Source organism: Cyanistes caeruleus, chromosome 14, assembly GCF_971803275.1.
Source record: "Cyanistes caeruleus chromosome 14, bCyaCae1.hap1.1, whole genome shotgun sequence".
Lineage (NCBI taxonomy): Eukaryota > Metazoa > Chordata > Aves > Passeriformes > Paridae > Cyanistes > Cyanistes caeruleus.
Genome location: NC_141714.1, coordinates 14,200,779 through 14,225,227, shown reverse-complemented (window position 1 = coordinate 14,225,227; position 24,449 = coordinate 14,200,779). Strand labels below are relative to the sequence as shown.

The following is a 24,449-nucleotide window of genomic DNA, read 5'->3' as shown; positions in this document are numbered from 1 at the left end:
AGATTCAGCCTTCTCTTCTGCTCAGATCCATCCTCTGATTTTACCTTGCAGATGCCCTTGTTCTGGCAGCTGTTGTGCCTGAATTCCTCTCCCCAGGCAGTCTATAAGCACATACTCCAGACTTGCTCTCACTCCTATAGTTTGCCATGCCAACAAAATTGCAAACATCCTGCACGGCCAGTCTGCATCACCAAGCAATTTACTTCAAAATTAGAGGTTGCACAATTGTTGAGAGCCCAGCAAACCCTTTCACTGACAATTATCAGTGTCAGCTGTTTTATGGAGTGCCACAGGTTAATTCCACACTAATTTTTGTGTTTAGAGAAAAAAAGGGCAGTTTTTTTATTTCCACATACACAACCAAAAAGCTTTTGCCTCACACATCTCCCATGCAGCTGGAGTGGGAGTCAGCAGAAGGATGAGCCACATGGCCATGGTTGAGGGCAGGGCTGCCTGCCCATCACTGAGCAGGGTGACAGCACAGGAATCCCACCCCAGCCCTGCTGCAAACAGCCAGCTGCTGCAATGGAACAAGCAACCCTTCATTGCTGTCACCTGAGATAGCCTGGAAGGCTTCAAAGAGGTGAGTGATCATCTGGGTCAACTTTTGAAAATGTCATCACAGCTAATGAGGGTCTAGGAAGGACAGTGTTCAAACTGCAGACAGAAAGCACTACCTAAAAGTGACTATAACAAGCAGCAGTAACTGCTTCTTACATTTATCCCATACAAAAGCTGAAACACCCATTCTTCCATGGCAGTAAAGCTGTTCTGAACTCATGGCAGCGTGGGTTAAAGTGTGGTGGGTTTATGGTGGAGGTTTATTGGACTAGCACAGCTGGTTAGAGCATGGTGCTAATAATGCCAGGGGTGAGGGTTCAATCCCTGTCTGGGCCATTCACCCAAGAACCAGACTCTCTGATCCTTGTAGGTCCCTTCCAACTCAGAATATTCTGTGATTCTGTTATCTCTCCTCCTCCTCACATTTACACTGGCTGGGAGAGCTGAGTCCTGCTTAGATGCAGTTGTGAACTTGCTGATAAACTGTGCTTTGTCAATTTGCTGCAACAGAAAGTTCTAGAAAAATTATGTTTCTGTTTTGTCCAAAGCTTTCCCTTGAGTTTGCCCAGTTTGAGAAGGAATTGGTGCTCACAGGACACAACCCTCACACCACAGGCTTCTCCAGAGCCTGCCCCCAGAGCTCCTCACAACCCCTGCTGGAGAGGAGACCTCTGACACTGATGCTCAACTTGGCCCAAAAAAAACCTTACATTGTAGGGATTTTGGCAGCCTGCTGTTTATGGAATGTGTGAAATCCAGCTCCTAGCCCTCTGCTGTCCTGCTTGGGGCCAGCACCTAAAGCCCAGTCTGGAACCAGGCTGCAGAGCTACAGGAAGGGCAATTTCCCTGTTCTGCTTCCCTGAAGCAAGGGAATACTTTTAAACTCACTCTTTAGTTTAAATGCAGGCCCAAAACATTTTTGATCTATTTTTTAACAAGTCAAAGGGGAAAAAATAAAGACTTCTTTCTTCATTCTTATTTCTCATACCATAGCCTCTAAAATTCCCTACAACTGATGGGTTTGGAAACCTCTGGTTTGCATTAGCAACTGAAGCAGGCTTGAATCTGAGCAAGGATCATCCATATTCAGAGTATTCAACAGCCCTCCTGCCCCTCACCAGGCTTAATGAAGTATAATGAAAGAAAAATAATGAGCTTTGTCCTCACTGCCAAAGGAAAAGGCAGCTAGAAATATGCAGGGGCTTGATATGAATTGAACATGATTAAGTATGTGATAACCACTGTTCTGAAGAAAATGGTGCTGTTATACCTAAGGAGCCCGCAGCAGTCTCTTGTAATTAGAGCCACTTAGCTCCTTTAATTGCCTCTGAAAGCCACCCAGAACAAATCGCTTTTATGCTTTTTCCATTTTTAAACCAGGCACAGAAATATGGAAGCACTAACCTGCATCCATTTGAGTAATGGGGATTCAGGGGAGGGAGCTGGACACAGGGAAGGGCTCGGTACTTGACCCACAGGGCGATGGGACTGTGGGATGTGTGGGCACACACAGGATGATGGTGTGGTGCTGTGTGTGGGCACAGCTGATGATGGAAGACAGCTACCACAGCTACAGAACTCTGGTCCTACCACCCAGCCCCAGTTTTGCCCCCAGCAAAGAACAAAAGGATGTGTCACAGCAAGGCTGACAGTGAGGCACAGCTCATCATGGTCCTGGATGGGGTTCTCACAGTGGTATCCAGTGCCCTGAATTTGTGTCTGCCCACTTACTCATTAAAAACAGCAATCCAACTCTAACTTAACAATCTTTTTTCTGTATTCTTCATTGATTCACAAAACTGAAAATTATATCTTCCTCTCCTTCAAATTAATTACTTTAATAGTTCACAGTTCCTTGGCAAACAAGTCCCAACTCACTTCTGGCAATGGAACAAGACTGGAATATGGCCTAAGCTATTCTGCTAGGAAAGACCAATTGGAGCTGTTCTGGAGATAAGAAAATGTCCCCTCTCTTCTTGGGGAGGAAGAGTATTCCAGAAGAACCTTTTTTAATCATTACTTGTCTTCAGTCAGTTCAAAGGGTCCTTGGATCTCTCCTGGATTTTCTTTACAGAGGGCTCAGGAGAATATATGAAGAGGTCAGGGCTCCAGCTTTCCCTCCTCAGTGCACAATTGAAATGATGCCCCAAAATCTTTGCTGCGGAAAGGATCCAGCCCCTGCTCCAAGCACACAGCCCAATGTTTGTACATGGCTTTCAGAGACCAGAATTCTTTTGAGACATGAGTTTGAAGCTGTCATCCAGGATGGATCTCCGATTGCGTCGTAACCTCCTTTGCCTCTCGAGATGGATGACTGCTCCCAGGAGGACACCAGCAGCCAGGAGCAGCAGGACTCCTACAACAGCCAGAGAGATGACTGTGGCCTCTATCTGCTCTTGGGTCACCTTAGATCCAAAAAGAATCAGCCTCTGGGACTCATCCTCATCCTCAAGCGGCAACCCTGAGAGACAGAGAGGTATTTTCAACAAGAGCCAGCAATACCAGAATTGAAAGGTTGCAAGAAATGTGACAAAGTTGCATTAAGGAAAACCTGATGCAAAGTAGTAGAATCACCATCCCTGGAAACGTTCAAAAGATGTGTAGATATGGAGCTTAGAGACAAATTTCAGTGGTAGACATGACAGTGCTGAGTTAATGTTGGACTCAATGACGTTAGAGGTCTTTTCCAACCTTAATGATTCAATGATTCAAAGGAGACCCCAGTGCCATCCAGTGTCAGACCCTCATCCCTGAGCCCACACAGATTTGAGATGGAAGGGTCCTTCCCTAACCTGCTCCACCCCAGAACCTGTCAGTGTCTCACAGGTGTCCATCCTAATCAGCCACTGCTGTCCCTAGCCCAGAGATGAGAACATGTCCAGGCTGGGGCTGCTGCAAGTTCCCCCAGTGCATGCTCCCTGTGCCCATGGCTGCTGTCCTGCACACCACTGAATGTACTCACTCAGCCATGCCCATGGTGAGCCAGCAAGATCCTGAGCTTGCTTGTGTCTCCACAGAGGCAGCAGCCACCTCTTGAGAAAAGGGGCTGTCTGCTCAGGCAAGGTTTCAGTCTGCTTGGCCAAGATACCTGCCTGGTGAGCACACACAGGCTGATATCTGCACTTGCTATAAAACCAGATTATTTAATATTGCCACTACTGCTCTCACTTATTTCCTACTCCTCTTCTGGTTTATCCATTTTGTGTGATGAAAATGTTGGGGAGAAAATTACTAAAATAACAGTGGAGAAAGCCTGCTGAGTTGTAGGTAGGTGGCTGCATTTGTAGCTGGCCTGAACTGGCTCTAAAATCAGCTCAGCTGAATTTCCTCACGGCAGCTGAAAAATGGAGTTGTGAAGAGAGATGAAAAACCAGAAAAATAAACCACCAGTACACTACTCACTACCACAAAAAATTTCAAAGGGATGATACTCCCCTCCTCCCTGTGCTGGTCACAACCAAATGGCTTCTCACATCTGTTCTTTACAACGCACACAAAACTCCAGGCACGTGCTTGGGCTCTTTTCTCGGGGGGAATAGAGCAGAAGGCAGATGTGCTTGTTTACATGCTGACTACATCCCTTCAGCTTGTAGAGATGATTGTGAAACTTCCCTAAACACAAGGTCATTGACAGTCCAAAGAGGGAGGACAACCCATCCCAGGCACCCTGCTCCAAATCTCTGCCAGTACATCGGCTCATACTCTGAATCTGAATCCATACATAGCAGGCACAACAGGGTGTGAGGTCACTAACCTTTTCCACCTAAGCCAAACAAGCCTAACCAGCCCAACTTCCTTATTCCTATCACCAGAAGACAGACTGGTGCCCTCCCAGTTATCTCCTGAAGCAGGGCCTCGCACTGAGGCACTGCCAGGCTGGCAGAGTAGAAGCTGTGGGTGCTGTGTGTGTTCCTCCCTCCAAACCTCTGTGCTGCTCAGGGATCTGCCCTCCCCCCTTCCCACAGACAGGGTTTGGCAGTGCTGTACACACCCTACCTGGGGTGGCAGTCAAGTCTTCCAGCTCTGACTCTGAAAGGAAACAAAAAGGAGGGTGAGAAGGTGTTGGGCTGAGCAGGCAAAGACCAGAACAGGGCACATCTGGCAAGGATCAGATCCAAAGGCAGCATGGTTTTCCAGGACTAGCAGGCTGTCCTTTGTCCTGTCCATGTTCTCCCTCTCTACATGAGACAAGAGTATTTTTGAATCACCCACTTCAGAGGCAGCCCTAGTTCCAGTGCACAACCCTTTCCAGCCTTCAAAAGGAAAGTGCTGAGGGAGAAACAGAGATGGCCCTGACAGTGGGCAGGTGCTGGTCACTCACAACTGAAACACTGGGCATTCACTATTTTGGAAATACATCTAAAACCACATCACCATGTGACCTCCACTGCAGGCAAACCCAGTACTGAGAGTCACTCACCTCTGAGCACCATCCAGCTCTCAGAAAGAGCCATTACTGGCTGAGAGTTGAACATGGCAATTCAGACACAAGCTAAAAATCAAGCTCAGAATAACACAGGCAATGTAAACTCCAGAAAACAATTTGTTTTTAACTCCAGCTCCAGGTATTACCATATTTAAATGGAATATAATAATTTAATAACACTTAAGTATATCATCTTCTCCATTAACTGTTTTTTTATAGTATGTAAGAGAGTTGAGATACAAACACTCAGAATTTCACAGCAATGGCAGGAAGTGCTGCTGGATGTTTTACAGGGACAGCTCCCTACCTCCTCTAGGCAGGACAGTGAAGAGGATCTCCATCCCAGCATGGATATGGTCAGACACGTGGCAGTGAAGCAGCCATGTCCCAGGGTTCCCAACCAGCATCTCCACCATTTGAAAGGTCCCAGGGAACAGATCCACAACATCTGCTCTGTAGCTTTTGCCATTCTGTCAGAAAAGGGAGGCCATTAGCTGCAGTGCTCAATGCATCTTCTCAGAAAGAAAATTCTGCCAGTGCTGCTGGGGACCACTTCAGATTTTTAATGACCAAAAAACCCCAAAGCTTTCAAAAAGCAGCTCCAGAACTGCAGCTTGTAAAGAAAACAATCTGACAATGCCTAACCCTAACAAGGATTAAGCTGGAAATCTCAGCACAACAGAGGCTCAGAGAGTCAGACTGGGATGTGTAAAACCACATCCTTTTCCTACCTGGGTGAAGCTTCAGAGTCATTAAAAGACATTCAGAATCAAGTAAAAGTGCTGATATCAGTGGTCAGTATCTGCTTTACCATCAGCAGATATTCTTACCTTGTATATGAAAGTCTCAGCATGAAAATGGACTGTGTGGACATCAACCTCGTGACCCATTCCCAGCAGGTACCAGTCCACCCTCTCTCCCTGGTACATGGTCAGCCCAGGCAAGGTGGCATAGAGCCTGCCATTGATTGCTGTGCAGGAATAACACAGAGGGGAAAAGGCTGTTAGTGAAATCAAATTGGTGCTGCACTTCCTCAGAGGAAGGCAGAAAATTGAAGGCTACAAAGCTCATACAAAACCCAGTGTATCAGGAGTTAGTGTCCCCCACAGGATGGTCCCCCCAGCTCAGCTATTTATCCATTCTTGCACTCAAGGCCATGCTGTAGCTCAGCTCAAATAAATCTCAAAAACTACCTTTGCTGAAAGCCTGCAGTCAGCCATCAGAAGTGGTTGCTTCTAGAAGTCAAAATGCATAAAAATTGCATTTTCAGCCCAGGGATGGAGAAACGTATATACCTACATACATATAAATGTCTGAGCAATTTCCTTGATGGACATTGAAAAGGGGTAATTCCTGCCAGTGGGCAGCCCTCTGGTGCTGTGCCTCAGGCTGGCCACACACATCTCATTCCAACCACCTTTAAAATCCCTGCATGACAAGACTTTACCTCTCAAGTAGCACAGCTGGAAGAAATCCTGCTGTGACTACACATGCAGATGACAACAGAGGGAATAAGTTGGAAAGAGGCAGGATCTGAGGGCAGAGCACCAGGGTTTACTCCCAGGTATGCCCTGGGTACTTTGTGTACCCTAAAACAAGTATCCAACTTCAGCATGCTGGTTCTGCTAGCTGTAATATTGGGTTAACAATCACATCTTCATGGAGGTCTATTTGGAGAGGCTTTACCTCTCCCATACAAAACCAGTAGTGATGAGAGTACACAAAATGCAGCACCTCAGTATTCTTATCCCCACAACTGCCAAGGGACCTGTTTTGCTGAGGGTATCTTAGATAAAATATGGAGAGAGACTAACATAAATAACACACTAATTTAAACAAATGTGTTCATCCTTCTATGGTAGAAATAACCTAAAACAGCTAAAACTGAGCCACATCTTGCAGCCACATAGCTCTGAAAATTAATTTGATGTCTAATATATTCTGATGGTCCCTGAGACAAACAGAATTAAATTTGTCTGACAAGTTAATTTCATGCTTAATTTCATTTCCTTTTCTGAGTCACTCAGACACATTAGAGATTAACCTCTCTGGCCAGGATGTTGCTGTTCCTCCTTACAGGAACAGCCACAATGATCAGCCTTCACTGCAGATCAAAGATTTGTGCTGTAGGTGTGCTGTAATATTGAGAACAGACAGTTTAATTCTGTTTGTGCCACTGATAATGGTAAAGGATGAGGACATTCACCACAAGTCAGACCTCCCTACCTAGAGAGGTTGCAGAATCAACACCAACATTACCGTGCATTTTGTTGCTTTCCACAAATGTCTCATCCAGCAGGTTGATCTCCTTGTGATTTCCCTTACTGAAACGTTCCACATTCTCCTCCAAGTACCAGGACTGATTTTCATCAAAAACCAGGAAGAGCAGAGCAAACTCCCTCTTTACATCCTTCCTGGTCCCACTGGACTGCAGGGCCCCTCTGCGGCACACCTTCAAGGGCCCGATCAGCCCACTGTACATATCCTAATCAGAAGGAAGGAGAGCACTGAGGCAAGGACCTTCTCACCCTCTCATGCACAGTTCTTTGCCTTTCAGCAATCATTTTCTATTCCCACATCACCCCACTTAAAACAACCAGTGCTGCCACACAAGTATTCTTGTTGGAGACCATCAGCCACTGAAGCACAGGAACAGGAACTGTACGTGCTCTTATAAATGCAAATCCAAAAGTCATAAATATGGATGGTATCAAAGTATTTTCCACTCACTGAGTGCAAAAACATCTGCAACTTGAGATAAAAAGGCCATTATTTCTGGGTTGAATGCAATGGTTTATTGCAGGATCCTCCAGGTTGCTGCCCTGTGAAATCAGTGCTATGACACTTCTAGCAATGGTCAAATCTGCCTGCTTTATTCATGAGGTTTATTTTGGACAATTTCTGCCTTTACTGGCTCTCACCAGTAGAAATCATGACCAACTGGGAGATGTTCTTATAGCCTAGAAATAACTGGAGGAAGGTTAGTAGCAAGGAGAGACAGGAGAATTGTTTCATGAAGGTTTGTTAGGCAAGAACAAGGACAGACATCAGGACAAATTCAGATGACTTCCTTGCCAAGGAGAAGACTGGACATGTTACCAGGTGATTCTTCCACCTCTTGGCTGGGCCAATCTCTAAATTGTACCCAACTCACACTGTTTTCTAAAGAGAGTAAAAAATTGGTCTAATTAGGCTTTTCTGGTTATAACTTTTATTTTACCTTTACTGGGTCCACAGCAGAGTAGTAGACCCAAGGAACACAGGCTGAATCATTTGGCCCTGGGCCAGATCTCTCAGGAACTTCCCATCGGTATGTCACAATGTCACCTGAGGGACAGAACAGCGCCATACACCAGCTGACACACCCACTCACTAGGCAGCAAAACCAAATGGAAAAAGAAAATCATGTCTCCAAAGCCCAAATTCAATTCTGTATTTGCCAGTTACTGCATCTGCCTTCCCCAAACACAAAGCAGGATGGAAGCTCCCATCTCAGAGCAAGAGGGAGGTCACAGGATGTAAACACTGTCTGGTACCAGAAAAATGCAGGTTTATCTGCTGCTTTCGAGACTGGACCTGACCATGGAAATGACCATGGAAGCTCATTCACATGAAGCTTAGGATAATCTTTCTTCTCTTTTTTTTTTTTTTTTCTTTCTTGAATTTGTGATGCTGATTCAAACCAGGGTTTAAAATTACCCTTTTTTATATTAGCAGCCCATTCCACAAAGACAGAAACTGGTTAACAGCCTGACTGTGGCTTTGATAGTCTGGGCGAGCTGGAGGGGACCAAAAATTAAATACACTGGCATCTGAATCATGAGACAAAGTGGCCATTTCAGTCAGATCCCAGCAAGCAATTGTGTGTTTCTCCTATTTCACACTATTGTGCTCATGCATCCCAAAGAAGAGGCTCCCCATCTCAGGACCAGCTGAGCTGTCACCTGCCATCACCCTCCCCTTCCCAGAGAGGGACCACACTCAGGGATAAGGCTGCACACAGAAGATTGTCTTACACATGTCCCAGATGGCTGCCATCCCCACACAAATGGTATCACTAAAACTCTGCTGGACCTGAAAGACCAGCTACTGCTCAGTTCCAGCACTCTACTGTAACAAAACCAGGACATCTGAGGCTGCTTAAGGAAACCAGTCTGGCTCTGGGATAAAATCAGCTGCGTGAGCTCACACAGGAATGCTGCTAGAGACAGGGACCTACCAGGGTTTGCTACTTGAGGATGTCCAGTCTGCTGCTCCAGTACCCCATGTGCATGGATAGAGTAGGGACGTGAGGCGTTGTTCTTGAACACGATGTTGAGAATATCACCCACTTCCGCCCACAGAAAAGGGCCTTGAGACAGGAAGAGTGTACTCTGAGACCAGCAAAATCCATCAGCACATCTCCTGGGATATTCCCACCCCTCTCTCAACATCTTCTCCCCAGAAATATTACTCTATAGTATTTATGATTTTCCCCTTCCTCGTCACTACCTCCCAAAAAAAGAATTGGATGTCAGTCCCAATCCAAGTCTTAGGAAACTGGTCTGATTTTCACAATGAAGGTGGTTATACATCTTAACTGGGCCCAGCACAGCTAAGGCTTGATTTCTGAGTACTGTTGTGCTAAATGTCACATGTTGATCACCCCTTGCTATTGGTTTCAAAAAATGTGGCAATATTCAACTGAGCCTGACAGTGTCACAAATCAGAGCTGCAGCCTATTTTGAGTGGCAGATGCTGCCTCAGCATGGCTGCCCTGACACCACTTACAGCCTTGGGATCATAATACAGTTCTGTCTCCACAGACCTCCACTAGTCAGTGCAAAATGCTCCTCCACTTCCCAAGTCTGCCTGCATTTGCCCCAGCAGCATTTCTCACAGCTACAGATTCTCCCCTCTATTTCTCAGACCTCTCTCTAGAAGTCAGTGGCTGTTTCTGTCCCACAGCCAGAGAAATGCAGCTGTGAAACATGCTTTGCCCAAGCCATGACAGAACACAGGTGCAAAGGCAAGTGAAAAAGCCCAGACTTTCCTACAAGCTGTGCACAGGACAATTCTAACTGCTGTCTCTAAGGTGGCAGATGTGAGTAGAAGACAGTCCAAGTTTCTCTGCACTTACATACACAGCAGATGCCTAAATATCCAGTGAGCCTTCAGCTTACAGCTATGAGCCACTGCAGCTTCAGAGCCCCAGTCCCACTGCTGTGTGAGAGGAAGGTGAACCCTCTGCTCACATTCTTACCCAGTATCCCTAGGTGTTCATCACCACTTATCCTGGTCTTTGGGGTTTGGAAAGTGCCATCCGTGTACTCCCTGTAAACTGCTTTCTTGTACCTGGAGCCGAGCAGTCCATTCTCGTTGCTCAGAAACACGTCAGCATAGCTGAGAAATGCAGAATGAGTGCTGAGTTAACCAAAACCTCATGGGGAAAAAACAACTGGGGTTCACAAGTTGAAGGGGCTTCCCAGAGCCAGCTTGGGCTGCAATGACGTGGAGCGCTGCGCCCCTATCAGCAGCACCACCAGCATATGCACCAGGTCACAGGGTGGCCAAGACACTCAACAGGCTCCACCAGGATCTGCTGGGACGCTGCCAAAGGCTTCCCCAGAAGGTGGGCTGTACCTCTGTGCAGAGTGGTTGTGTCGTTCCCGCTCCCAGCTGCGGTCGGGTGCGTAGTCCCACACCACCTCCTCTGCCGCGATGTAGAACGTCCGCACTCCCATGTAGCGATGGGCAGAGGCAGTACCCGCCTTTCCACACTTGGAAACAACATACTGTTGCCTCATCCCAGACTGGTAGTGATTGCTTGTCTGGCAGTAGATCTCAAAAGTCCCTGAGGGAGGCAGGATGAACAAGGAGATCAGCTGCTTTTGAAGATTCCGGGAAACAGCTCCTTCCCCGACCGACCGGGTGTCAGTGTGTGCTTGGTGTATCTCTGTGGTGCTTAGGCAGCTTGGTTAGCACAGGCCAAGGTTAAAAGGAGTCAGTGGAGAAATCAAGCAGGAATGGTACAGCAAAGTCCTACACATAAATCATCTCAGGAAGCTTTCTTACACAATAAGCACCTGTAGCACAGCTCACCCTGTAAGAGTTCCTACCACACTAGAGAATCTGCCACAGGAACAAATCCCACAAAGGGAGACTCTTCCATCTGCCCTGTCAGCTGTGCAGGCACTCACCACTGTTATCAGGCTGCATGAAAGCAGTGGCAAACGTGTGGGGGAACAGATTGGCTGAGTCTCTCCGCATCCCGTTCATCTGCATGGTGTTTCCCTGAAACACAGCTCCGTGGACATCTGCTTCGCTGCCCAAGCCCAGGAGGTGCCAGGACACTTTGTCTCCTTCACACACGTCCAGCCCAGGCAAGTTACCAAACATAAGTCCATTGATGGCTGGAAAGGAGAAAGCAATTAACTCTGTTCAGGTAGGTGTCAGCCAGGAGATTCTGAGCATACACCTTGTAGGACAGGCCTGCCAGTCAGAAAAAGGGTAACTTGTTCGTAATTCACCCTGAATACTCTGAGAGCACACTTCTCCAGACAGCTGTGCTGCTTGTCCATGTCTCACCTGGTGCCTCCAGCCTGGCTTGATTCCAGGCCAACACCACACAACCCTTCCAGCCCCCAGCTCAGCCTTTCAGGTGAACATCAGCCCATGCTTTGCAGGTTCATCCCTGCTGTCATAGAGCAGCAGCCAAGCATACCATGCATCCTGTTGGATTCCTCAAAGCCATCATCCTTTTTCACAGATGTCTCTTCCATCCTCAAGTAGTATTTTATGTTGGCATTTAAATACCAGCTGAGGTTCTCGTCAAACACGTTGAAGAGAAGATAAAATTCTTTGTCGATCCCTTTCTGTAATTACAATGATGGCTGTTAACTTTTAAAATGTGACAATTAGCTATTCTTAGAGTTAAAACTGTTTTGCTTGGCTCTTGTATTTCCCTTTATTTTAAAACATGGCTTATTGAAGGACAAGACTCTGTCCCTTTACTCATGCTGAACATTCCTCTTATTTCACAAAAGGCACCACTTGTGCATTTTCCATGATATTTCACATGAATAAAATGAACAAAACTCAGACAAGGCCAAGAAGTCAGTGCCCCTTTCCTCCCCCACACCTAAGGTGTCTGTCCAAACAAGACCCAAGACCAGAGCCCAGACACAAGGCAGGATGATGACCACACCATGCCCTCCTGCCTCTTATCACAGACCTGGATTGGGGATTTTTTAATTACCCTAAATCCTTGAGAGTGTTAATTCTCCTAAGAAATGCATTCCAAAGCATGGTGTTTCCCCACTGACAGAACATTGTGATGGTGTCCAGACACTCCCACTGGTGTCACTTTCCCCAGCAGCACACAGGCAGCCAGCCTGCTGAGAAGGTGAGCAATTCCCAGGCTGCAGCCCATGAAGCAGAGTGGCCATGCACCTTCCACAATTAAGCATTCATTAAAGGTTTGCTTGAGATTGTGGAGCCAGAATTGCCAACCCCAGGTGATTTTCCCCTGTCTTACAATTACAGAGGTCTGTCTCTTTTGCTTATACCCTTCCAATACCTGCCCATGTTTATCGTTATCACAACTCCTTCACCTTGAGGGTTGCACGTATTCACAGTCCTCTCTGCTCAGCAGATCCATATTTTCACCCTGGGTAGCATGTTCATTTCTTCTGCACTCCTAATTTAGTCTCACGGTGCCCCCACTGGATTTGAGCTCCCCTAGGAAGGCTCTGGGGTCTGGTACCTCCCCAGGGATATCAATTTACTGTCTTCCCTAGATTTACTGCCAGGAATAGACTACTCCTGTGTGAAATTCCAAGAGGAAGTTCTGTCTGCCCTTCAGGTTTCACCTCTCCATCAAAAGCCTAAGACTGACATGGATTTTCACATGCCTTTTTGTAGCCAGCTCTGCTTGGAAATTAACTTGTCTGGCAGAATAAATGAGGCTCACCCAAACCTCAAAGCATTGTATCACCCAAGCAGAACACCTGTAAGTAAAAATGTCTTTTCAGTGTTTCTGGGACTGCAAGGACTATTCCACATGCCTCTCTGAAAGCAGCCTGCTACACAAGCCTCAGGACAAGTTACCTATAAGGTAACTGTTCCAAGGTACAGTTGTTCAGCCAAGTTTGTTTGTGAATTAAAACCAGACCTCAGGAACTCTTTTGAGGGCAGCTCTTGAGAGCCCAGAACACTACTGGCCCTTCCCAGGAAAGACCTGGACACCAGCTGTACCAGCATTAACTTGGCCAATAACAAGGCTTTGATTTGACTCTCCTGGACTTACATTACTGCACATTTGTTTTTAATATGCTCCCTAATGCTTTGCTGATGCTTCCTTTCTCTATATGAAAGCAAAAACCTGGTAGGAACAAGGCAGGAAAACCCTTTTACCTGCTTGTTGTTGTTATCCAAAGTGCCTGACTTGCAGATGAGCAGAGGCCCCACTAAGCCTGAGCTGGAGTCTTTGACAGGATTGGCAGCCGAGCTGTACATCCAGGTGAGGCAGGGAGGGTCGCTGGACGTGGGCCCCACGTGCCTTGGCACAGTCCAGCGGTACGTGAAGTTGTGCAGTGGCTCCACAGAAACCCCACTCTGGGACAGGCCTTTAAAACAGGGATTACAGGGTTACTCCCGAGTCCCTGCTCAAACTTGGTTACACCTTCTCACCAGCTACTTTCAGAGCAGGCTTTGCTTCATTGGTGTCAACCAAACACCCAGCACCTCTGAAGGGTGACAGGGCTGTACTCAAGAAAAGGGATCCACCAACCATCATGGTACCACATCCCTTCCGATGCCTTCCCATAGGACACTCCATGCGGATGGATGCTGAAGGGCCAGGAGGCTTTGTTAAAAAATGTCACCAGGATGGTGTCTCCAACTTCAGCTTTGATCACTGGACCTAGAATATAGCAAAGAGAGCACATCAACAGCAGAGCACTTCCCCAGGCCATCAAGCAAACCAAAGCAGACAGGGCACCTTCTTCCAAGCTGTAGGGCCAAAGATGAGAGGCAGCAGATAGCCTGGCCTTGTTGCTGCTGAAGGGAGCTCAAGGGGAGCAGGAGCTGGCAAGGATTGTCTGAAAGCAGTTTGGGTCCACAGGAAAACTCAGAACTCAGAGAGGAATCATGCCTTCACACACAGGGAAGTGACAGAACAGCCAGATGTGCTGGAATGCCCTCAGGATAGGCTCATGTCTGTCCCCCACCTATGTAAGGTCCCCTCAGCTACCCAAAGCATGTGCCTCAGAGATGCTCCAAGCCCACAACCCAGCAAGCCAGAGAGGAGCTATGAGCCTTTACCATGCTGTCCCCAAGCATTCATTCAGGAGAGAAAGCTCTCTCTGAGAACAGGGGTTTGCAGCATGCCTTGAAGCAGTTCAGTCAAAACCACATAACCAGGAGCTATTGCTGTGACCTGTTTAGCTCTAGTCACACATACTACACTGTGTCCCTTACTGCTGGAACACCTCCAGAATGACCCCTGAAGTGATTCTATCCATTCAACTACCCATTCACCTTGGCCTGTTCCCTTTGCTCTCAAATGTGACTGGTGTGAAGCACCTCTTATGCCCCTCTCTGCCCTTCAAAATGATCAGGGAGGTACAGCCACCTGGCACTCCCAGCATCAGCATCCTTCTCACAGACACTGACAGAGGATTTGTGTTCCTGGATGATTCTTACCAAGTATTCCAAGGTGTTTCTCTTCTTCTGATTGCTGCTTTTCCTCACGGAAGCTCTCATCAGTATATTCCACATACTTTGCCTTCCAATAGACACCCCCAATTCGGTAGAGGCTACGTTTGAAATACTCCTCAGCAGAACTACATGCAAAAAGCAAATGTCAGGTCACGTGATAGAAAAATCAGCCCTGTTCCCCTGCTCCAGCTGGCAAGGCCATCAGCATCTCCAAATCAAGCAGTATTTCAGACAAGAAGAGCACCTCCAGTTTGGAACAAGCATAGCTTTGACACTGCAAAGCTTTTTTCCCCTTACAGACTCACAGAACACACCTGTGTGTTCAGGGAGCACTTGTAGCACACAACCCTCTCCCAGGTGAACCTGCCAGATGTGATCAGCATCACTACATAAGATGTGTGAAGGAATGAACAAAACTGCAGTGCAGTCAGTGAGAAGGCAGTGCTAGAACTCTGACCTCTTCAGAAGCTGGAGACAGCCCCAATCACAACTAAAATAAACAGCTGTAAAGGTATTTATTTCCTCCACTACCACCCTCACCAAATATAAGTAACAAGCCTTGCAGGAGAGGCAGTGCAGTTACAAGGGCAGCTGACAGGTCTAAGGTCTGCAAGGCTTGCTGAATGGCATTGGGTAAATAATTAACCACTCTACATTTTCTCTTCTCCATCTGAATAATATCCTCTCCAACAGGTTACTAGGGAAGGGAAGTGATCTCTGTGGAAGGAGAAAAATCTCTTTCAGTTAGCCAAAGACTGAATGGAAAGTCTCTCAACTGCTATCCCAGTCACCTGACCATGGGATGGAGGGCTGCCATCCAAGGCCTTTTATCTGATTTCCTAGAAATTGCTTCCTGCAGCAACACCAGCCTGAGGCCCATCTGCAGGCCAGCTCTGCCACCCTGTGTCTGCTGCACCAGGGGCTTTTTGAATCATTTTTCAAATAGATCAATCTGTTCCTAGGTTAGGCACAGCAAGCAGAAATGAAGCCCAGAGACAAATGTGGCAGCTCACATTGTACATCTGCTGGGACTTTCTGCTGCTTGTGGGTACAGCTGTGCCACACAGCACTCTCATGGGAAAGCCCCAAGGTACCTGTACTGCTCTTGGTGCAGTCCAGTTACAGCAGCCTCCCTTTCTAGATGGGGTGATTTGCCTTCCCAGGAAATGTACCCCACTGTGCAGCAGGTATGGATTTTGAAAAAAAAAAAAGAAATTCCACATTTTCCTGAGCAGCCTTGCTGACACAGGCCAGACTCCCCAAACACTGCCCAAGCCCAGCAACCTCTCACTTACCTGCCTGTGTCACTGAGCTGCTTCCCACTGATGCGGTCGAACCCCGCGGGTCCGTAGTCCCACTGCACCTCCTTGGCAGCTATGTAGTACTTCCGAACTCTCCCACCCAGGCTGGGCGCCGCAGCTTGCCGAGAACAGGGCCGGACTTCATAGAGTGCCCCCATCCCAGCTGTCCAAGACATGAAGGTGGACACCCACTTAGCCCCTCCAGCCAGCAGAATGGGCAGTCTCACCCTTTCTCTGCTGTCCCAAATGGACATCCTCCCACAGATGGGAGAAAGCAAGGAGTTCTGTGAGCAGAACTTCCAACCTTAGATATGCTATGGAATTATGGACAGAGTGATTAGAGTGTTCTGCTGTCCTCAGATCTATCATGCAAGTGCCTCTTACAGGGACCAGAGCTCTTAAGGCACTGCCTCATCTCAGCTTTCAGCTATACCAAACATCACACCATGGTACAAGTTAGCCCCGCCAAAGCTGCCCTGCACATTAGTTACCAGCCCATTCCAATTTTTACAAGACAAGGCGTCACCCACTCATCTGAGGACATTTTTCATGTCCAAGGCACTGTTCCCAACCACACTGTACATCACGTACATCAAAAACAGAGGACACAGAGTCCAGGACATATTCCACCCTCTGCCTTACCTTGTATGTGATCATTGACCTGGCAGCTCAGCAGCCATCTCCCAGGGTTCCTGGGGATCATATCTGCTGTAACAAAAGTGGCTGGGAAGAGGCTGGCCACATCTGTCCTGTGGCCCCGGATTTTGAGTGTCTCTCCATGGAAGTAGGCTGTGTGAACATCAATTTCATTGCCCATCCCGAAGAGGTACCATGAAACAGAATCCCCAGCGCACATCTTCAGCTCAGGGAGGTTGCCAAACACATAACCATTAATAGCTGAAAAACCAAGTAAGCCAAAATTAGAGAGCAGGAAAGGGGCCTTCAGAGCACCTGTCAGCAGGTGACAGCACAGACACGACAGGAGGATGGAACTAACGGAACTCTTCCTCCTCCTCCTCTTCTGCTTTGGAGAGCCCAGTTCCACAGCTCGTTTCTAAAACAAAGGTTATAAAAGCTCACCCAATCCAAAGATAAAACCTAAACAATGCTTTCATTTTCTGGAGTCATTGCCCTGTCCAAGATATTATTTGCTAAGCACATGATCTCAGAGCAGATCCTGGAGCACTGACACTCCTGAGTGTCTTGGCAGACAGTGGCCTCACAGAGGTGACACTGACCATGCATTTTGTTGCTCTCCTGAAATTCCTCATCTTCTTTGTCTACAGAGCCAGGATCTGTGCAGAATGATGCAATGTTCTCATCCAGGTACCAGCTTAGGTTCTCATCCACCACACTGAACATCAGAAAGAAATCAACATCAACATCCCCGCGTCTCTGAGAGCTGCCAGTCAGAATTCCTGAGGTGAGAGGAATGAATGAAAAAAATCACTTATGCAGAAAATCATACATCAGGCAAGAGATCAGAACCATACTAGCAGAGTAAGTCTTGTCACATGAGTTGGAGACAGATGCTTTTCCACCATCCTCACAGCTCAGCACTCTGTGGTGAGCTCACACTTCTCCAATATATCCCTGCCAATCCAGATCTACCTCCCAAGCATCTCTGCCACTGCAGGCCTCAACTACAACACCTTCAGTCTTCTCACTCCTGCTGAAACCAGCCAGCCACCATGTTTTTCATACACAAACTAGATCTTGGAAAAGAATCTTACTTTTAACAGGGATTCAAGCAGCTCTCTTGGATCAAGAGGCCTGAGAGCTCACCTGCCCAGCCATTAAGGGATAATGGCAATGCAATGACCAGAATCCAGCTAGAACCCAGGTACTGTCCTCTATAACCAAGCTGCGTTTCCCCCTGAAGCTGGAGCTGCACACCACAGTATCTTCACATCCTATCCTTGTTCATGTCACCACAAGACCTTTACATTATGGAGCTGCAGGCCTCAGCTGCTTTCTCTTGGTGTTTTTACCTGTTTTGCATGTAAGTAAAGGCCCAATTAATCCAGATGCAATGTCCCTTGGTGCATCAATATGAGAGTGGTAGATCCAGGTCAAGCAGTTTGGGTCATCATCAGTTGGACTGTGATCTTCAGGGACAGTCCAAGTATAGGTGTAATTCCTTCCTGGGAAAACAGCATCATCCTTCTTCTGATCCTGGGGGGACATATCAGGATACAGGGATCCTAGAACAATTGAGCAATCACAACATCCATTCAAGAAGAGCCAAGATGCTCACACATGTAACCTTAAACTGAACTGAGACTCACCATCCCAAGGCTGAAACAGTGTTTAAACATCACTTCCTCAAAGAGGCACTGAGGCACAGAGCCACTGTAAGGCAACTTGCCCAGTAAACAGGACAGCACAGAGTCAGCAGGATTACTTCCATTCTGCCTAGTGCTGCTTTGCCTTCCATTCTGCACTGTGCCCCCACAGTCTTTCTACAATCTCTAGAACTGATCAGTGTTTTGGAGGTTCTAAAATCAAGAAACCTGGGCCCAAGTCAGGACTCCAGCCCCACAACCCATGCCCCAACACCTAGTGTCTTCACCAAACACCCAAAGGCAGTTGCTTTCCAGCTGGGGCTTTATGGACAGTTCTCCTCCATGCATACTCCTAAATTACCAGTGAGAAAAATCTGTCTCCATGATGGCAGTAGCTCATTTACCTTCAGAGTCCTTTTCGTAGAAAACACCATGAGGATGGATTGTATACGGTCGAGTAGCAAAATTTTTTAGGTGCACTTGAATGGTATCCCCCACTTCTGCTCGGATGACAGGCCCGAGGAAGCCCAGCCAGACAGGTTTGGGGATCTCAGTGGTGTACGTGGAGTCCGTGTATTGCTTATAGACAGACTTCTTGTACGTGCTTCCCACCCTGTCTTTCCCAGACTGCAGGAATGCTGAGGCCTGGCTGTTGAGTTCAAAAGGAAAGGCACTATGAGTCATTATTATACACAACAGCTGGTCAATACTGCAGCAGAGTGATGGTGACACTCCACTTTCCAGGGTGCAGCCAAAAACTTTGGCATTAGATGGGATGCTCTAAGCCAGCCACACATGGCCACGACCTCAAACCCAGCTCTCCACCAACAGACAAAAAGTGAACCCTGGCCTGTGCCCTGCAAACAAGAAATGGGAAGGACTGGGATTCCCAGACAATCCCGTGTGGGTGTCACTGGGAGAACCCCTCTCATGCTTCCTTCAGCCTTCACTGGGCTCTTCAAAACTCACTTCAGTTCCTTTGTGGCATTTCTAGCTAAATTACAAGACAGGTAGAGTGGATTCCTGAGCTCTCTGGCCAAAATTTGAAGTCTGAAAGACGATCTTCTACTTAACAGTTTCCAAATTCCTTCCAGAGTGGCAGACGAGTCAGGCAGGAACATAGTCAGCATATAACCAGCTTCCAGAGTTAAAACCTCATACAAGTACTAAAGTTTAACTCATGAGCATATTTGCTCTTTATGGGTAATTCTTAATAGATAAGAGATGAATCACAGTCCAGGTATTAGTGGAACCAGCCTAAATGAGAGCCAAGGTCACTCCCCTCACTTCTCCCTTTGGATTGATCACCCACAGCAACAGAGCAGCACTGGAAGGGAGGGAAACTCTACTGCACATCTCAGAGAATGAACAGGGGAGACACAAATATTAAGCATTGTCCTCATCATTCAAAAACAGGCAGGGCTTGGCTCTGGCTACACAATCCAGAGTTCAGCCCTTTGCCAAGGCATCCCTGCAGCCATTATCAGCAAAGATTTTAAGATAATTCACACTTTGTTTTACAGATGTGCCTCTTTTCCCCCACACAGTCCACTTCTTCCCAACAGAAAAAAAAAAATCCTTGAAATTATTTGCTATCCCTATCAATCATATCAACATGTCATCCCTTCCTAATTGCCAGCAGTTTCATTTCTGTAATCATTGCACAAATAGGTCCCATTAACTAATTGTTTGCAGTGACAACAGTTTTTAAATTGCTTTTAAGTTCCATTGTCCTGAATTTCATTCCCTTCTCTTCATGTATTATGAGAGAAACCAAACAAAATCCACTACATTCATTATCACTTTAGGAGTCTCTATTAACCCTCAATTTTGAGTGCTTCCTGTGAACTTATTTACATCTACACAGCATCTTCACAGAACAGACTGCAACTGACTTCTTTCCAGAGAAAAAACTGACAGACCTGGATGTTTCTGCACTCCCTTCCTGTTCCCACTGTGCTGCTTCAGAAGGAGCTGTCTGAACCTGAGTGTTAGCTATTATGGAGAGCAGGTTAAAAAATATCAGCTATTTGCCACAGAAAATGAGGGCAAGGAAAAAAAGCACAAATGCCTTTAAAATACTATGGAAACCTTTTAAAAAACAAAACAAACCACACACACAAAAAAACACCGACCAAAGAAAAAGGCTTGAGGTTTTGAAAGCTAAACCCAAAACACTGTTTGTGTAGTAACTCAAACCAATTATTGCAGTTTCCAGATTTACTGTTGCAAGAAAAACAAAACTGTTTTTCAAACAGCCCCTAAAATCCCATGCAGGAAGTCCCATTAAGTCTAAGGCTTGAAATTCCACTGAAACAAAAACAAACTGGCTCTGTGAAGTCATTTATATAAAGATGAAAAGTCAACATGCTTCAGGATAAACAGGCTGATCACCAGCTGGAACTAAGCAAAATGAAACTCCAGGGTAGAGTATTGCAAAATCTGGGCAATTTTAGAACTATCTGTTCTGTATCTGCTCTATTTTCTGTTCCGTGTTTGTTCTCTGTACACTTCTCTCTAGTGTATGGGCTCTGGACTCTCCAGACTAACCATCCCTTTTCCCACTGACACGGGTTTTACCACAGGAGCATAAAACAAGTTAAACATTAAGCTCATAAAGATCACAATCTACGGGAGTGTGTCTCTTGCTTGCTCAGATGCCCCAAAATACTTTCATTAAATTACACATCAAATGACAGCTTAAAGCCAGCCCCAGACTAAATTCTGCTGGAAGCCAACGTACCGGTTTCGTGCGATACTCTGGTTAGCGAACACGTTCCTCCCTGTTGGAGCATAGTTCCAGTTCTCCTCATGGATCCCCAGGTAATAGACTCGGGTGACACCCCCAGCAAACGTGGGTGACAGCACAGGGATGCAGAGCAGCAACCACCAGACTGATCCCATCGCAGCCTACAGGGAAGGCGTTTTTGGAAGCTACACCTATTTGGGAAACACAAAAAGAATGAAACAGAATATGACCATTTGGTTTGAAGGTGCTGGACATTTTGAGAGAGTATGAAGAAATCAGGTGTAAGTACTATAGGGATCATTACTCAAATATTAAAGAAGGAAATCACTCTGTAACCAAACTGACGCACGAGGTGTATGGAGAGCATGCTTCAGTAAATGAGTCCCCAGGACCAAATGTGCAGCTCTCATAATAGTTTAATTAACCCTTTTTTCACTACTGCTCACATTCCAAATCATCTTGCAGGGCCACATACAAAGCTCAAGGAAATAGTTCTGAGCAAGTATCTGTATATTGTAGACTGTCACCAAGATCCCTCTATTCTAAGTCACCTTAGAAAGTACAGTTTAGTCACTATGAAGTAATTTGAAATTTTAACATTTCTAAAGATGGCTCTTAGGAAGCAGCTGTCTGTAATCCAGGAGTACATTTCAAATAGGCTGCACAAGGTTTTTCCTTTCTGTTCCATTTTTTCCCCATGATTTTGATCAATAAGTAGCTTACTCATAAAACTTCCAGTTGACACCAAGCTTGTAAGCAATAAGCATTAGAAATACTCTTAAGAGAGTTGGGAAAAAGTTGGGGAAACTGTCTAAAATCAAATACAGTTGTGTGAATACAGGCTCAAAGAAATGCCTGTGTGAAGGAGAAGCTGATGCAATATGGGGCAGTAGAATTACACCAGAAGATAAGGAAGGATTAAACTGCATTTAAAAATCACATGAAAATGACTACAAAAGTTCTCACACAATGAGACCCTTAACAAAGCTGGATGTAGCCAACAAACAAACTGCACCTAACCAAGATGCTGAGATACAGCTCTTGAGACATGTAACAGCAACTCAGAATAGCAGAGAGAAACAGAAAGCAAAAGAATGAGAAACGTGACCTAGCAAGAAAACTCAGAAGAATCAGTTTTCCTTTTCACACAGAAAAGGATGGTGACACAGCACTGGGGCAGTTTTTCATAGACTGTCATTATTTGTTCTTACTGTCTCTGTGACAGCAACATGAATGTATAAGGTTTGCCCACAGCAAAACTGGATATTCTGACAGCTTTCAGTCAGCACAGCGTCACACAGAGCTGCTGTGAAACCTCTTCTAACATCTGACACCCAACAGACATGATTCAACCCCAGCATATGGCAATGGTCTTCCAAAGCTTCTCTTCTTGATTTCCAAACATGCTGTGCTATTCTCAGAAGCTAATGGTAACCAAGTATTGCTGTTTCAAATTAGTCATTAAATTGGACAAAGTTTCGAGACACCTTCTTTCCCTCCTTTCTCAGAAGGGAGCTGTAGGAATCTCAGATTTAGAGGTCAACACAGTATAGCTCTGCTCCAGTGGCTCCAGTAGCCAGTCCCCTTCAGAAGCTCCTGGTCATACAGCTGATAAAACTCGGACACAGAACAGCCCCTTCAAAGCAGCTTCAGCAGTGTGGGAACAGCAGCACGCTGGCTCATGCCCACCCCTACACACCACTCAGTTGCGGACTTATTCCCTGCTGCTGTTCACAGGGAGGTAAAATACCATTTTTTGATTCCCTCTGTGCCAACACTGACTCAAAGGAAGGAGTTTGGAAAGCCATACCTGCGCCGTTTCACACAGCAGACCAGCAAAAGGCAGTGCTGACAGCAATGTGGAAAGAAACAGCAGCAGCCGTCCTCAGCCTGAAAGCTGCAAAGCTGCCACCCTGCCAGCACACACCCCGAGGGAAGGGCAGCGGGATGCTCCTGACTCAGCCCAAGCTGCGGCCTCCGTGTCAGCTCAGGGCAAAGGTCGCGGGAGCTTCCTGAGCACAGGGCGGCCTCCTCAGGGCCCGGGAGCGCCGGCAGCCGGGGCAGGCTGGTCTTTGTGTGCTCTCATCTCCGTGATGTGCAGGCAGTACCACAGCACGGGACAACAGCGGCTCTGAAGGCTGGGAGTGAGAACTGCCCTCGGAGACAATCCCGCCGTGGCAGAGCCGCTGCTCACCGCTCCGAGCCCCACACGGCGCCCGGCAGGGCAGGGCAGTCACACACAGCCACTCCGTGCTGGCCTCTGCCACTGAAGAGTCAGGGACAAGTCCTTGGGACAGCCTTCCCAAGGGTCCCACCTGGACTCTGCTTGGAGTTCAACCTCGCACACACCTCTGGGGTGATTCTAGGGAACAGCAAGAAGTATCCCTGAATGGAGATGTAGCAGATGACACAAAGTCTCTGTGCTCACACCCTTGACAGTAACTAATCACCATTTAGTTACTCGATTAGTACAAGGTGAAAGTAGCTAAATTCCTATCAAAAGCTTTTTTTACATTTTTCTTTCATATTAATATTTGCCTTGATTAAGTAAAAAAAAAAAAAAAAAAAAAAAGAAAGAAAGAAAACCAAAGCCAGCCCAAGTTTTATATTACATCCATCCCTGAACCTTGTACTTTACAACAGAATCCTCCCCCACGACTGTCCTTTACCGGGTCCCCGACAGCACAGGAATCACAAATGAACGAAATCACATTTCAGGCGGGCTGGTGGGATCCAACTCCCATTTGATCCAGGCGGACGATGCATGGATATTCCCCGACACCCAACTACAGGGAAAGCACAGCCCGAGAGCGAGAGGAAAGCACAGAAGGAAGGCAGAAGGACGGACGGCTCATCCCTTACGTGCGGAGCGGGAGGCGGCGCGGCGGGGCTGCAGAGCGGGACGCGGGAGCGCCGGCGGGGACCGGCCCGGGAGGGACAAAGGGACGCTTCCTCCGCGGGCTGACCGAGCCCGAGCCCAGCCCGGCCCCGCAGCGCCGACCGCGCCCGCTCCCGCCCACAGGGCGGGCCAGGCTGCTCCGCCCCGCACCTGCGGGAGCGCCTCGGCCCCGCCGCGCCTCAGCCGAGCCGCGCCTCGGAGCCCGATCCGTGCCGTGCACCTGCCCGCCCCGCCCAGGGCTCGGTGCGGGGAGCCTCGGGAAGGCGGGCGGGGGCAGAGCGGCGGCAGGGAGCCAGCGGCACCCACCTGTTGGGCGGGACGGGCGGCGGCACCGGGAGAGCGCTCCCCAGGGACCGACCGGGGCGGCGGCCGCGGCCCCTTTAAATGCGTGCGGTGACGTCACGCGGCCGCGCGCTCCCCCGGGAGCACAACAAGAGTCACGCTCGCGGCCGCCGGGGCGAGGGGCGGGGTCTGGCTGTTCCCGCCAATCAGCGGCCGCTCCGCGCGCCGGCCCCGCCCCTCGCTGCGT

At 47.5% G+C, this 24,449-nt stretch overlaps 1 protein-coding gene across 6 annotated transcripts; it reads right to left on the bottom strand.

Moving 5' to 3' along the window:
* Positions 1–309: 309 nt before the first annotated feature.
* HEPH (hephaestin) lies at positions 310–24,386 on the bottom strand. 6 transcript variants are annotated; one of them, XM_086851062.1, is made up of 21 exons: positions 24,227–24,386; positions 21,016–21,212; positions 18,677–18,921; positions 17,979–18,162; positions 17,226–17,405; positions 16,630–16,884; positions 15,982–16,150; positions 14,672–14,811; positions 13,758–13,889; positions 13,382–13,593; positions 11,691–11,841; positions 11,167–11,379; positions 10,610–10,820; positions 10,230–10,369; positions 9,207–9,338; positions 8,208–8,314; positions 7,247–7,472; positions 5,818–5,957; positions 5,295–5,457; positions 4,558–4,590; positions 310–3,022 (listed from the first exon to the last, which is right to left on the bottom strand). In XM_086851062.1, exons 3-21 carry the CDS (start codon positions 18,704–18,706, stop codon positions 2,778–2,780), a joined length of 3,063 nt encoding a protein of 1,020 aa, XP_086707188.1. In that variant the 5' UTR covers positions 18,707–18,921; positions 21,016–21,212; positions 24,227–24,386; the 3' UTR covers positions 310–2,777. The 6 variants fall into 6 exon arrangements, with proteins under 6 accessions (XP_086707188.1, XP_086707186.1, XP_023781748.2 ...); XM_086851060.1 differs by having other exon boundaries at positions 17,979–18,191; positions 24,227–24,341; XM_023925980.2 differs by lacking the exon at positions 24,227–24,386 and adding an exon at positions 23,884–24,051 and having other exon boundaries at positions 17,979–18,191.
* Between the last annotated feature and the right edge of the window lie 63 nt (positions 24,387–24,449).

Bases quoted from the DNA above. Each gene is read 5' to 3' on its own strand.
- HEPH (XM_086851060.1), bottom strand. From the start codon at position 21,176: ATGGGATCAGTCTGGTGGTTGCTGCTCTGCATCCCTGTGCTGTCACCC. The intron at 11,842-13,381 runs GTAAAAGGGTTT...TTGTAATTACAG, and splicing joins TGGATAACAACAACAAGCAG to AAAGGGATCGACAAAGAATT. The intron at 5,958-7,246 runs GTAATGTTGGTG...ATTCCTGCACAG, and splicing joins GGAAAGCAACAAAATGCACG to CAATCAATGGCAGGCTCTAT.